General features: G+C 37.7%; 1 protein-coding gene across 4 annotated transcripts in view; it reads right to left on the bottom strand.

The window, feature by feature from the left end:
- The window catches only part of LIX1 (limb and CNS expressed 1), a 48,889-nt gene extending 38,134 nt beyond the window's left edge, over positions 1–10,755 (bottom strand). Inside the window, exons 1-3 of one of the 4 annotated variants that reach the window (XM_081053542.1) lie at positions 10,398–10,693; positions 9,565–9,623; positions 5,267–5,355 (exon numbers count right to left, since the gene is read on the bottom strand). Coding sequence is in view for 1 of the 4 variants with exons in the window: in XM_081053540.1 (XP_080909666.1) it covers positions 10,398–10,479 (82 nt within the window). In the remaining 3 variants the exon portion in view is untranslated. Of the gene's footprint in view, positions 1–5,266; positions 5,356–9,564; positions 9,624–10,397 lie in introns of all 4 variants that reach the window. The other 3 variants (XM_081053541.1, XM_081053540.1, XM_081053543.1) reach the window with 3 other exon arrangements.
- Between the last annotated feature and the right edge of the window lie 3,035 nt (positions 10,756–13,790).

Below are 13,790 nucleotides of genomic sequence, written 5' to 3'. Positions count from 1 at the left end.
GAAGAGGTCAATACTTCCTTTGGGACTAGCATGTTTCATATATAACCACTGTAGTGCCCACACAACATGGGTGTGGTGGTGGCAGCCATGCCTCAGCTGGTGGAGATGGTGGAGTAGGTGCAGAAAGATGAAGCCTGGTCAGAGCAGACAAGGGATTACTAGTGCTTGATAGCTAGGGCTTTACCTCCATAATAAGTCTTAGGAAAACCCTGAATGGGGGATGACAAATATTTTTCATATTCTTAGAGTGCCATCTTTAATCCATTTATGTTGGCTTACTGGAGCAGTCCATTGAAAAGGATGTGAAAGTACCTTGAGGTACCAGGGGAACATAACATCGTAATTAACCAGCAATGTGGCACTGGCATAGTCTACCTGGTGATACTGACCTTGGTACTACGGAGTGAAAAAAAAAGTTCAAAGCAGACCTCTGCTCGTAAAGATTTACAATGTGTAAAAATAATATATTCATAATTAGTGAACAAAATATTACAGTGCTACCCTGAAGCGCAGAGATGATTTTAAAGTAATATTTAAAACTTAAAAATGTATGGCACAAGAATTAAATCAGTAGGAGGAGAAAAGTAAGATGAATGTAGGCTGAAAAGGAAACATCTGTGTCAGAAGAAGGTCAAAGCTGGGCCACCTAAGAGGAATGAAATTTAGACTGGGATGGGAGAAGGGAGAGAAGTCTGGATCCCAAAGGAGTGAGCGTGGTATCTGACAAAAAGAGTAAGAAAAATAATAATGCTTCAGCCGAGGAATTGTGTAAGGGAGCCATAGGAAAGGGTGCCATCAGGAAGGGAGTATGATTTGACAAGAGACAGAGGAAGGGAACATAACGTCTTTTAATAATTGAAAATCAACCACATTGTCCTGGTGTCCCAGCTTTACCCAAGTGGAAGAGAAAGGCAAGAGCAGAGTCCCTTGTCCTTTGTCCTTATTGAGGTGCTGTTGTATTATCTGAGGTGGCTCCATCCATGAAGAGGAAGAACCCAGACTTGGAGGGAATTGCAGCTGCTCTTGTGCGGCTGGGTGAGCCCAATGAGACGCTTTTCTGGGAGGAGCTCGGCAGAAAAAAATCTGTGAGTAGGAGATAAGCAAGCAAGAGAGTGCTCTTTTGGCAGTCTGGAAAGAGCACTACGTCCCTTCAGAGAAGGAAATCCATAACTGGACACTCAGAGAGCTTTTATTCTAAAAATACAGAGCTTGTCATTTTCACAGATTGGACACAATGGAGGTGCTGGGAGGGACACGTGACCTCTATTTTCATATGGGAATTTTGAGATGTAGAGAATGTAAATGCCCTAGGTATTGTAGAGTCTGTTATAGAAGAGTCCTTAAACAGGCCCTGGCTCAAACACAATGAAATGTGTACGGCTGCATCTTGTCTCTCCACCTTTTATCAACAGGCAGGCAGTGTACTTAGTATTATAGTTAACATTATGGACTCTGGAGCCACAATGCCTGGACTTGGTTCCTGTCTCTACCACTGTAAGATACCTACCTAACTGCTCCAGTTCTATCTGTAAAATGTTGCACTTATATCACAGGGTTGCCATAAGGTTTAAAATGGAAATGCTCAGAATAGAGTTTCAGTATAGTAAGCACTAGAGTGTTTGCCATTATTTGTATACATTGTGCTATTTAGTTCCAAAATATCTGAAGAGTTCAGACATAGAAAAGAGAAAGGTCTTTTGATATTATTCACTGGTAAAATCAAAACTTCATAATAGCTGGAAAATAAATGGATGAACTAGTACATGTCTCAAAATCTGGAAACATGGCTGGCTGTCTGTTCCAATTATTTACTTTCTAGTGGATGTTAAAGGCAGTAGACCTGCTCTTAGCAAAAACTACAGAGAGGATCTAACTTTTATGTTAATGTTTAATTACTGCTTATGCTTCAGCAAAGTAGAAATATTATAGTTCATTGCCCAGTTCAATTACCTAATATAAGTCTTGTATGGAAGACAATCATTTATCTTCAAAAAGGAATCTTTAAAGTATGCTATAAATCTATCCCCCCCAAAAAGAACCCATTTCTTTATGCCTTACATGGATGAAATTTTAGCTGGGTAAAATTTACATTACAGAAAACAATTAAAGACAAATTGAAAAGGCTACCGTTTAAGGATAAATTATTTAGAGGCTTTCAAGATGATTAACAGATTTTAAAATTGATTCCTGCCTCCAAACAGATGGATTTATATTACATAATATTTTAATACAATCTTTAATTCAATTAGTCTTAGCAGGCAATATTTTAAAATAAAGTTAATTAATATTTTCTATTCTTGTAATTCAATCATGTATAACTTGCTCTTGCCAATGTGATTTCCTGGTTTTGTTGAGGAAAAAATAAAAGGACCCCAAATAATATGAGGCGTAAGCTCAAGGCATGATGCAATTTGCCATTCATGAACAATGAGTTGCAAAATGGGCTATCTTTGGGTCTGGTGCTTGGTTTGGGGAGCTATAGGCCACTGAGCAACAGAGCCAACTGTCTATAATCATTTATAACCATCCTCAGGCTTTGTCAAGTTTTGACCCAGCTAAATGGAATCTTGCTGACATGTCTTGTGTGTCGGGTACGACATATAGGAATCTTGGGCCCCTTTTTCTTTTTTTGTAGACTCTCTTTCCAAGGTAGCCACAGCCACACAGCAGGGCTAAGACAGCTTGGAGTCTTGCTTTGTTCCCAGCAGAGGAACTTTTTTAGCAATGCTCCAGTGTCAGTGCCTAGCTCCTTCAGCAGCTGGAAAGCTGGTTGTGTTCTTCTTCTTTGTTGTGCTTTTTCTTTTCTTCTGGTCTGGTCCCCATCCTCTACCTTGAACATTTTTCGTGAGGTAATTATGATCCTTTTAGTGTTTTACAAAGTCAACCTCTAGGGAATTCTCCCAAATATGCAAAAACTATATCATTCATTTTGGCTTAATTTTTACCTTTAGAATTTAAAATTGCTGAGCTATAAATCATTTGGGAGAAACTTAAGTAATACTTATTTTTTATATCTTCGGAAGTACAGGGTGATTTTTTAAAGAAGGCAGAGGGGAGAGTATATGAAAGGGCCAGAGGGAATCACAAAGACAAATTAAAATAAAAAGTCGTTAAGTAGATCAGAATTAAACAGCAGCAGCAGCAGCATGCTGAGTTCCCATGTGTGGTTTTCACGTGCATCATGGGTCAGATGATGCTATACAATCACAAAAGCTACATAAAATAAAAACTTGAGGTAATCCATTTAACCAATCAGACAGTATATGTCTTCCCATGGTCTACTGGGCACTGACATTGCACTCTATTTAAGAGACTTTGTAGGACTGTAGATTCTAGATAACCAACCAAGGATCTAAAAAAAACAACAAACAAACAATCAAAAAAAAAAAAAAAAGAAACACACAAGAAAAACAACACAGGTTGCTTTGCTGACCAGTGCTGTTTAGTTAAAATGGTCATATCTTTGCAAATGTGGCTTTAGGTGTATAACGTACCTTCCCTAGGAACAGTCATTATAAGAACATTATAATGTTCTTATAATTTTTTTTTGGATAAAAAGAAAGAAAGCTTTTCACAACCCTGCCACAGCTATCAAACCAGGATTTCTGTACAAGGCACAAAGTTTGGCTCAAAAGAGCATGGTGCACTGCCTTTGGTGATCTACAGTTGAGGGCAGACCCGGAGGGTGAATATAAGGATCGGCCAGCTATGATGTAGGACAATTAAGTTTGCAAACTCATCCTAGAAAAGGTGCTACATACCTCATTGCTGAATATCACTATGGTCACCTTCGAAGTCCTCCCCTGGGGAAGCTATGCACTGACGCCAGTGCCTAGTCCACCCTTCAAAGCAGTTTTGGAACTCTTTTTCTGGGATGGCCATCAGAGCTGTCGTTCTATTACTCTTGATGTCCTGAATGTCACCAAAATGTCTTCTTTTCAATATTTCCTTTTTCTTTGGGTAAAAAGAAAGAAGCCATTGGGGGCCAGATCAGGTGTGTAGGGAGGGTGTTGCAATACAGTTATTTGTTTACTGGCTAAAACCTCCCTCACAGACAGTGCTGTGTGAGCTGGTGCATTGTCGTGATGCAAGAACCATGAATTGTTGGTGAAAAGTTCAGGTGGTTTTTGTCGATTTTTTTTCACGCAGCCGTTTCAGCACTTCCAAACAGTAAACTTGGTTAACTGTTTGTCTATTTGGTACAAATTCATAACGAATAATTCTTTTGATATCAGAAAAGGTTAGCAACATCATTGCAACAAGTTCACGAACTTAATTGTCACACCTCATAAGTCACCGTGCCACAGTGGTGAATGGGATCAGTCAGGCTGCTCTCCCAAGATCAACCCAAGGCAGTGCACTGGGGAAGCTGCATAATGGGGCTATTTATTTCAGAGTCCCTTCCTCCATGCTCCTTCTTGTCTCACCTGGCTGTCAACTTAACCCTGCATGCAATTAGGCTGTGATTAGGGTGTCAGTGGAGGATGAGTTAGAAGGTCTCAGTACAGTTCATTTCATCATAAAGGAGAACACCTGACAATGGGAAAAATCTTTCCCCCTTTTATAAGTGAGAAAACCAACCAAATCAGCAATCAACACAGGTCTGTTGTGCTCCTGGTCGGTGTCTGGCCCTGTGAGAGACACCTTGGGGTTACAGAGAAGTGCAAGCTATGGCTTTGCCCTTCTGAGATTTCCAACATAGGTGTGGACAAAAACATGCCAGCGAAGCTATAACTCATAACGCAGAGCCACATGAGAGAAATGTAAACTACACAGTACAAGCCATAAGCGCCAAAGGAGTGGTGACTAAATGATGGGTTCCCACAGCTGCCTAACAGGATGAGATCAAAATAGGGATCAACTGATTATCATCGCAGCAGGAAAAAAAAAAAAAAGAAAAAAACCAAACCATAATTCAAACAGCATTCCACAGACGCCAGAGAGAGAATAGAACTACAGGGAGTGTAATAATTGCCTATTTTATCAATATTAAACTTTCAATAGGATTCTTTCTTTTTTTGTCCTTTTCTTTTAAAATAGTATTGTTTTAACTATCTTGACAGACTAAACTTATATGAGCGTTTGAACATGGAGAAAAAGAAATAAGAGTCTTTGGGGTTGAAACTGCAGTATGAAATGTATTAAATAAAGAAGATTCTTTTATGAAAGGCTTCTAAAGTTGTCTTACATTTCTTAAATCAATCTGTAGCACATAATCAGTAAAACCGTATCATTTAAACAGAAAATTCATAACTTAGAAACTCACCCTTGTGCAGCTGTATCCTATTATGGACTGTAACTTAACACATGAGTTTCAGAAGTTGTTAAAGTTGAGTTCAGGCTAACAAATCTTAACTGTTAAAAAAAAAAGCCTATGGTGAGAAGAGATAGCGGGCTCTGAAGAGGCACCAGATTTGAACACAGGATGAGTGTCAATCATATTTTATTTTGATTTGTTAAATCTTACTTATATATTAAGAAATAAATGTATTAGGACACAGAGGGACATAAAGTGATCAAGAAGCCACTTCTGTTTTTCCATTTTGTAAAATTTTCCTCTGGGGCTGAGACTTTCAGTATTAAAACTCTGCCAAATGTGTATTTACTGAAAAAAGGAGAATGGTGCTTATCCCAGGGAGATCTGAACTGAAATCTGCATTTTTCTTAGTATAAATTCAAATAAAAATAATTGGCATTATCTTTCAATATAAATTTTTTTCAAGTAAAATTAGCATTTGAATACACTTTGGTATACCAAACATCCACAGTTCAAATTATTGTAATTAAGATGCAGTCATTAATCCAGGACTTTTATTTTTTAACCATATTCTTTCAGGCATACTTCATGTGGTGGAATGCAAAGCAGTATGTGTAGAGATTTTACTGCACAAGTACCTTTATCCCTTACATCCTACTCCATTCCTTTCTGTGAAATGCAAAAACCATAAATGTACCATCAAATTTATAGATTTCAGATAACTACACTAAAGAGAAAATACTTGACTCTTGAGGATTTTTGCTCTCTCACAATGCATACAACCAGATTCATGATTGCTGAGATGTTTTTAATAGCTCTACAGTCTGGTCGAATATTTCCAAAAGGTAAAAATGTATTTTTTGAGGTAAAGTATGCACCTATGTGACATAAATAAAAACTTTCATGCAGAAAAATATTTCCCTTAATGGAAGAGTTAATGCACCTCCAATATGTGAGAAATTTGCTTCTAAATGTACAATATTTACAGTAAAGATCCCATCTTATTTTTCCATTATACAATTTGGGGAAACATATTGGTGAAATCTAGCATGTCACTTTATAAGTCAATGCTAGAAACCAACACATTCTCATGGCTTCAGTGACAACTAAGACAGCTTTTTAACAATCTATTTGAGAAAGTTGGCCTTGCTTTGGGCCTTCGGTTAGTTGGTTTCTCCCTATAGGCATGTTTAGACTTACAAATCTTGCCTGAATGGGCAAAAGGATTCTTGCTGTGAAAAAGCTGTAATTGTTTCCAAATTTAGTTTCAGGAAATGTACCCCAACAGATGTCAATATAATCTTTTCCCCAATGCAACATAAGGCCGGAAACTTCCAGAACTAATCTCAGATCACTGTTATCTCCAATGGTTTCCTAGTGTGACTCCACCTGCCTTCTCAGCCTTCTCTCTACCTCCCCCAATGCATTGTTCTTGTATCGCCTGACCTGCCATTGGACAAGCTGTTCTCTCGCTCCTCGAAAATGCCCTTCTCCTCTCAGTCTCCTGTCACACTCCTATTCCGATGTGCCTTTTTAATGGGTGCTCTCCGCACTCCAATAGAAGAATTCATTTAAATGCCCCCTCTGTTGTCCTAACAGATTCTGCCACGACATGGTAATATAACACCTCTGAAAGGCAAGGTCTTCTAGTGGCTAAAGGTGAGGAGTTGGAAGATAGAATTTGAAACCTGGCTCTATTACTTATTAGCTATATGACCTTGGGCAAGTCACCTTAACTTCCACGAGCCTCAGTTCGCTCACCTGTAAATAACAGTAGTACCTGCATTACTATCTTGCTGTGAAGAAGAAATATTCTTAGCCTAGTGCCTGTCCTGACTTGAGGAGGACTTGACATCCTAGCATGATTATATGAATGGATGAAGGAGGAGTCTGCAGATGACAGATAAGCATATTGTGCTAATGTAATTTGAAGAGTTAACACTCAAAGTAGAATGTGAGTATGTAGCCATCTTGAAATCATGTGGTAAGTTCCTTCAAGAAAGCGTGTGAGGAGCTGTCGAACAGTAGCAAACAAATAGTAAGCTAACACACATACTCTTAAAAGAGATGGCAGGGGCTGCTTCTAGAGTAGCTCCTCTTTGGTTGTGATTACATGACGCATGAAAAGAAATTGGATGTTGCGCAAAGCCAAGAGTGGAAGGCAACACGAAGATACTCCTTGATTTCTTTGCAAAGAGATTCTGTCTGGTGGTATGGAGACTCCCAACACCCCTTGTTACAAAATGGAGACACTTAGATAGTGAAGAACAATCCAACACCCGCTGAACTGAGCAAACTTCACATTGAGAGCCCACCTTATTTAAAATGTATTTCTATTATTTTTCACTTGAGATGTAAAATAGGGAAATGATAAAAAAAAATGTTATGAAATTAATTTCCTTCCAGGAAAGAAAGCAAAAAACAAATCACAACTACTGCCAGATGAACACTGTGTCTAAAACAAATTAGGGATTTAATGTATTGCAAAATACCACTTGGAGGGCCTCCTTGGCTGAGAAAAAACATTCAAATTTTATTTCTTTAAATGAATGTAACTATCCCCATGTGCATTGGTCTCAGACCAGGAAACTCTGGGTGGTTTTCCTGACCAACTTGAAGAGAAAATGTCATTTACTATTGCTTGCTTTTAAAAAATCAAAAGCCAACTAAGGGCAATAAATTAGTCAAATGATCATTTACATCCCCTGCAGTATGTGTTTCTAAAGAATTAAGAGAAATAACCGCCTGTACATTTATAGAAGAGAAATTTAGAAAAACACTTTTACAGTATTTTTTAATGCTCCATTGTTCAACTGTACTGGGTTTTAAAAATTCTTGGACTGGCTTTTCATCTTGCAGGAAAGTAAGGTAGCCATTTTTCTTAAGGAATTGGCAGTGATGAACTTAAGTGCTCAGCCCTTTTCTTCTGGCGGGAAGAGACTGGACCAGGGTGAGGGAAGAGTCAGGAGTGCTTGAGAGGAAGCTGCACAGAGCTTGTCACTCAAGGCTGATGACAGCTTTTTATAGGCTGTGTATAACAGGAGTGTAGTGGCAGCAACTTACAGATGTGCCAAAGAAAAGTCCACGTGCTAAACTCTGGCATGTGCACCACAGATTACCAAGGAATGGCATACTCTCCAGGCCGACTTTTGATGTCATGCCCCCAAAAGTAAGTCTGTACCCAGTTACTCCATGAGGATGGCGAGTGGCTGGATATTTCGATATTATAAAAATCCCCGGTACAGAAATCTGCCATTTGGCTTACTTTCAGTTAGTTAGTTTTCAGATCAGAAACACCTGAAGAGAGAACATCAGCAGTTTGATATTCATACCTATGAAGCCATCTAAGCAGCTGTACAGTGGCAGCCCATTATAGGGTAAGCAATTCTGATTGAATTTAGGTTCTATGCTAATGAATGAAATACATAAAATAGGACATTTCTTTATCTTTCTATATAAAAGAGTTCCTGCAAAGTCTGGATGACAGAATATAACGTATGCTTTATTTTAATCCTTTCTCTATTCTCTGTGCTAAACTTGTAAACAATTTCTGGGATTTAGTTCATCTTAAACAGTGAGCCATATGATTTCCGATTAAACTTCTTAAATTCACAATGAACTCAGTGAAAAATTTCCCCGTTTCCTTTTTACTGCTTCTACTACCCAAACTCCCAAAATAGGACCCCTGCTCCTACACAATTTAACCAAAGCTTTAGTCAGGTCAAGAGCCCTTTACCCTTCATTAGTGAATTCAATGCTATTGTGGGAGAGAGACATTCTTGCCTCCCCTTTTCACTTTAAGAAACATACCAAACCTGAATAGACCCCAGGCGAGGCTGGGGGTGAGAGTGATTTTTATTAGTTCTAACATTGCTATTGACACATACTTGAAGATACTATTTAAAAGAAAGAGAGAAAGAGAGAGACAGAAAGAGGGAGAGAGAGAGAGAGAGAGAGAGAGAGAGAGAGAGAGAGAGAGAGAGAGAGAGAGAAGAAAAAAGAAAAAAAGAAAAAAGAAAAGAAAGGAAGGAGCAAGCTTTTATTTTATGCCTCAGAGGGCACATTGGTTACAATTTAATTTGTAAGAAGAAAATTTTATAGAATAAAATAGCCTAACATTTCTTTTTCTTCATCACACATGAAAAATATAAACTAAAAGGACATCTGGAAACTAACATTATTCAGCAATCAGAAAGGGAAAATCCAAACCATTGAAGTTTTGATGGAGACAAACATAACGAGATTTATAAAGAAGAAAGCTGTAACCTATTGAAGTAAAAAAAAAAAAAAATCCATATGCATTTTACCTTTTGGGCAGTTCCATAGCAAAGTTCTATTTCAGAAGCTCTTTGTAATATGAAACCCACTGTAGATAAGATACAACGGGAAGATAGTCTGTTTTGCAGCAGCAGGAAATCAAATTGGTTCCAGAAACGAAGTAACATGACAAATGGTTTAATAACATTGCTAGAATTGGAAAGCTTGATTGAATTATTTTTCATAATCATTAAAAGAAGTAACTTTGAAATAACTTTGCCATAGCTGTTTAGATTTTTTGGAGGGAAGGGTGTTGCAGAGGTGGGAAGACATCTAATTTTATTGGCCTTTTAACTGAAGTGTTATAATTTGTTATTAAAATTTAAGAGCTCAGTGGTGATGTACTAACTTTTGCTTGCAACAAAAAATTTCAGACAAAAGCAATATTTGATTTAACATAACTAATATATGCTATGAAGGGTGAAACAGGTTAGCAAATATAGACATATTTTATCATATTCAAGTTATTTTTTAATTTAAATCTTAGTAGCAATCAGCCTTGCTTTATTTATTTATTTATTTTAAAGCATCTGGAAAAGTTCATTAAGTCTTAGGTGAGTCTTTGATTTTAGGAGAGACTCCTAAACGGTTAGTAAGATGTATCACTGACAAAGCAACCCAGCAACTACTACCCGTAGGTGAAATGAAATCATGTTCCTGACTGAAGTCAGAAACAAGTTAAATATCACTTAGACCACAGCACACGACTACAGAGATTTAGAAGAAATCTTACTTAAATAGGATGTGACTAGACGTTTAGGACTATTTTCTAAAAAAAAAAAAAAAAAAAGTCAAAAAAACCTTTTTCCCCTTCAGTACTTACAATCTTTGAAGACTAGAGCCGGGTCTCTGTGAGGCAAGACTTGGGCAATGATGTGTCTCAGGGATTCCAAGGTTCTGTCCATCTCGGGTCTGCCTGTGTGAGCCTGCTGCCCAGTGTCCTCATGCCTGAATTCTTGCAGTCCTGGACCGAATTTGTGCAGCTCATTGATGCACAGGATTACCAAAGAATCCCTTTTAACATCTGCCAATCAGACATTTCCCAGAATCTAAAGACCCCTCAGGGGGCCCTCCTCCCAGGCTCACTTATCTTTGTTGTGTGCTGAGCTAATTAGCTCTAAAGGCTGGCTGACAGGCGGGTTCCCATTGCTTCCTTCTGTTAAACACACCCACCTACAGGCGAGCTGGGGAAGCTCCCTAATCATCATAGGAACAGCTTTTCTTCTCCAACCAGATTTAGCCTGAATTGCGTGCGGCTTTCTGACTTGGATATTTCTTTTCGACCCCCGTCTTCAAACATGCTATCCCCAGGTGTATGGAATCCAGAAGATTATTTCTCAAGGAAATTTCCTTAGTAACAAAGGAGTTTCCAGCTCAAGACTTCCAGCTCAGAATCAGTAGAATCTAACTTGTTCTTTGAGAAAGAAGTGCTATGAAGATTGTGAATGTAGCCAGACACCAGATTATGCCTTGTATATGAACTCAGGAGCATCTCTTTGGGAGCCAAGCTTTTAATTTTTTCCTCCCGCCTAATTATAGTCACTTCTGATGAGCAGTGACAAGTAAAACCTCGTGGACTGACTTTTTCATGTTGCTTGGAAACATTTGTTTCCCTATTGATCCTTCAAGGCAAATCATTCCCAAGTTTGACTTTAATGAATTCTATCACTGCCTTTCATTTCGTGATAATTTTTTTCTATTAAAAATTGCAGAAGTAAAAAAATAAATAAATAACATAGGTAGCTTAATTAAACAATCTTCAGAAAACAGAGATTCTTTTTCTACCTATGTCCTTCACCACTCATGACGTCTTTCCACAAGAGACATACATATAAGTCATGGGATCCCATTGCAGTAATAAGGATTTGTACCAGATATAAAAGAACTGATTTTAATGGCTGTAACCCACCTTAGTTGTTGAAGATTTGTTGGGGACGTCTTTACTTTTATTAAAAATATTTTTCTAGGGTAAGCACAAGAGATTGCTCTCCAATGTTCTTTCCAATTTTCAGATTCCATAATTATGTTGTATTATATGATTAACTGAAACCAATCCTTTAAAGACTAAAAATAAAATGTTTTCCATGTGATCGGCTTTTTCAGTTAGTTCGTAGAAGGGTGGGCTTAATAAAAGGAAACAGAAGAAATGGGCTGTAATAATAATTCTTATTATAATGACTATCACTTAGCAAACGCCCCCAGCGAGTATATGCCACACATAACAGAGACATGGAGCTGCAGCCCCAGAGTGCAAAGATATTATTATAAAAAAGAACTTGAAAGACGTAGCAATTCATGTTAAGATACTTATTTAGGATCCCAAAGTGTACTTTACATTGGCTGTACTATACAGAAAATCATCAATATCCTTGCCATCCAGGAGTTTATCATTTAAAAGAACCTGGATGATCTGTAGACCAAACAAAAAAACAAAAAACAAAAAACTATTACACATTGATTGGACACAAAGTATAAATGAATGCAAGTACTTTCAGTGTGATACTGAATTGGAAACTAAGGTAGTTAAGGTTCCCATTAGAAAAACAGGAAAAATAATATGGAATTCTCAAAGGAGTGAGACTGATAATATAAAAAGAAATAACACAGAAAAATTCGAAGTGAGTGATGCTGAGATTTCAATCAGTAAATGGACTTTTATGGACTTAAATTTAATTATAGTAATACATAAAAATATTTTGATTGCGTAGTGTGGTGGAAGAACACTGAATTTGCGATTAGTAAAATTTAGCATTTGATTTTTGTTATCTGTATAACTAAAGAAGTCACTCATCTTCTCTGGGCTCAGAGTCCTTATCTAGAAAACTGGGGGGGAGGGGGTTGAGCTGGACACTCTCTTTCAAATCTGATGTCTATGATTACATGGCTACATTGCAAATGAACAGAAATATTATCACAAATTTTCTAGCCTTCTGGAAAGTCATATTTTTATTTCCTAAAAATTGGACTTGTCTTCATACAAAACACTTCTATTCCCACAGTCAACCTCATATCCATTCATCAATATGAGAGACACGAATTAATAGGGTGAATTCAAAGATACTCACCACTAATGCTAATTAAAATGAAAGGAAAGAATTTGTCAAGAAAACTAATCTTCAACCTCCACAAGATTTTTCTAAAGAAGGCAAACCAGAGAACCCCAAAACAGCTTGGCAAAGATAATTTGATAAAAACAATCATATTCTTTAATGTTATATTTTAAGAAATGAAAAAGGAGTTCTAGAAAGGTGGATTATATAATTTTCCAGTCAGTTAGTATAATTTCTTCTTTCTCATTAGGCTCTATCATTCAGCAGAAGCTTTCTGAAACCTTTGCTTATGCATTTCTTCCTTGTCTGCCCATAAGGCTATCTCAGCTTAAAGTGTTGTTGTGAGATAGTAGAGAAATACAACTCGGAGGTTTCTCACCATTCTCTCTGATGCAGAAAACACCTGATGGAGATGGAAGAGCCTGAGAAGTCACTGTTCCATGTCTCTATTTTAGTACAGATTCTACATACAGTTCACATGTTAGATTTCACTGTCAGCCTCAACCATCTGTATAGATATACCAAAAGCAAAATCAAAGTATTAAAACAAGGGTAGATGGCTACAGTGAAAACCAAAATGATGCTCTTACAAACCCTGTTAGAGTGCTACTCAGAAGTATGACAAATGACATCCAAGTGACGTATTCAGTGATCAAAACTTATTCCCCAATAGTAAAAGAGGAAGGCTTAGAGCAGTGATACCTTTACCTAGCTCCCAGGGTACAAAGAACTCTTTAAGATGATGACATATCAAGGTGGCATATTTTGCACCAATTCATGAACAATGTGACAAAAAACTCCCTAGAAACAATAATTTTGTTGTTAAGGAAAAGAAAATTCATTCCTATCATTCCAGTAATCTTTTTGTTGTTAAATACTCGTGGTTCATTACAGGTACAAACATGGTAAGAGGCAGGGGCCACCAACTGAAATAACATCTGGAATGTTAGAAAACAACATAAATGCACCAAAGAATCATCTTTACTTAAAATAAGGAAGGAACCCCCACCATTCTCCTGCCTCCCCACTTCATAATTCAGTTTGCCCTAGAGGAGAAGCTTGGGGTAAGTGAAGCAGAGATGGGGCCAGTAAGTGAGGCTGCAGGGAAGTTGGGGAGACTCCAGGTCCTGAACAATTTCAGCACAAGGCATGCAGACTTCAAAGAA

Source organism: Rhinolophus hipposideros, assembly GCF_964194185.1.
Source record: "Rhinolophus hipposideros genome assembly, chromosome: 7".
NCBI lineage: Eukaryota > Metazoa > Chordata > Mammalia > Chiroptera > Rhinolophidae > Rhinolophus > Rhinolophus hipposideros.
Note: the sequence above shows the minus strand (reverse complement) of the source record. Positions and strands in the feature narration are given on the sequence as shown.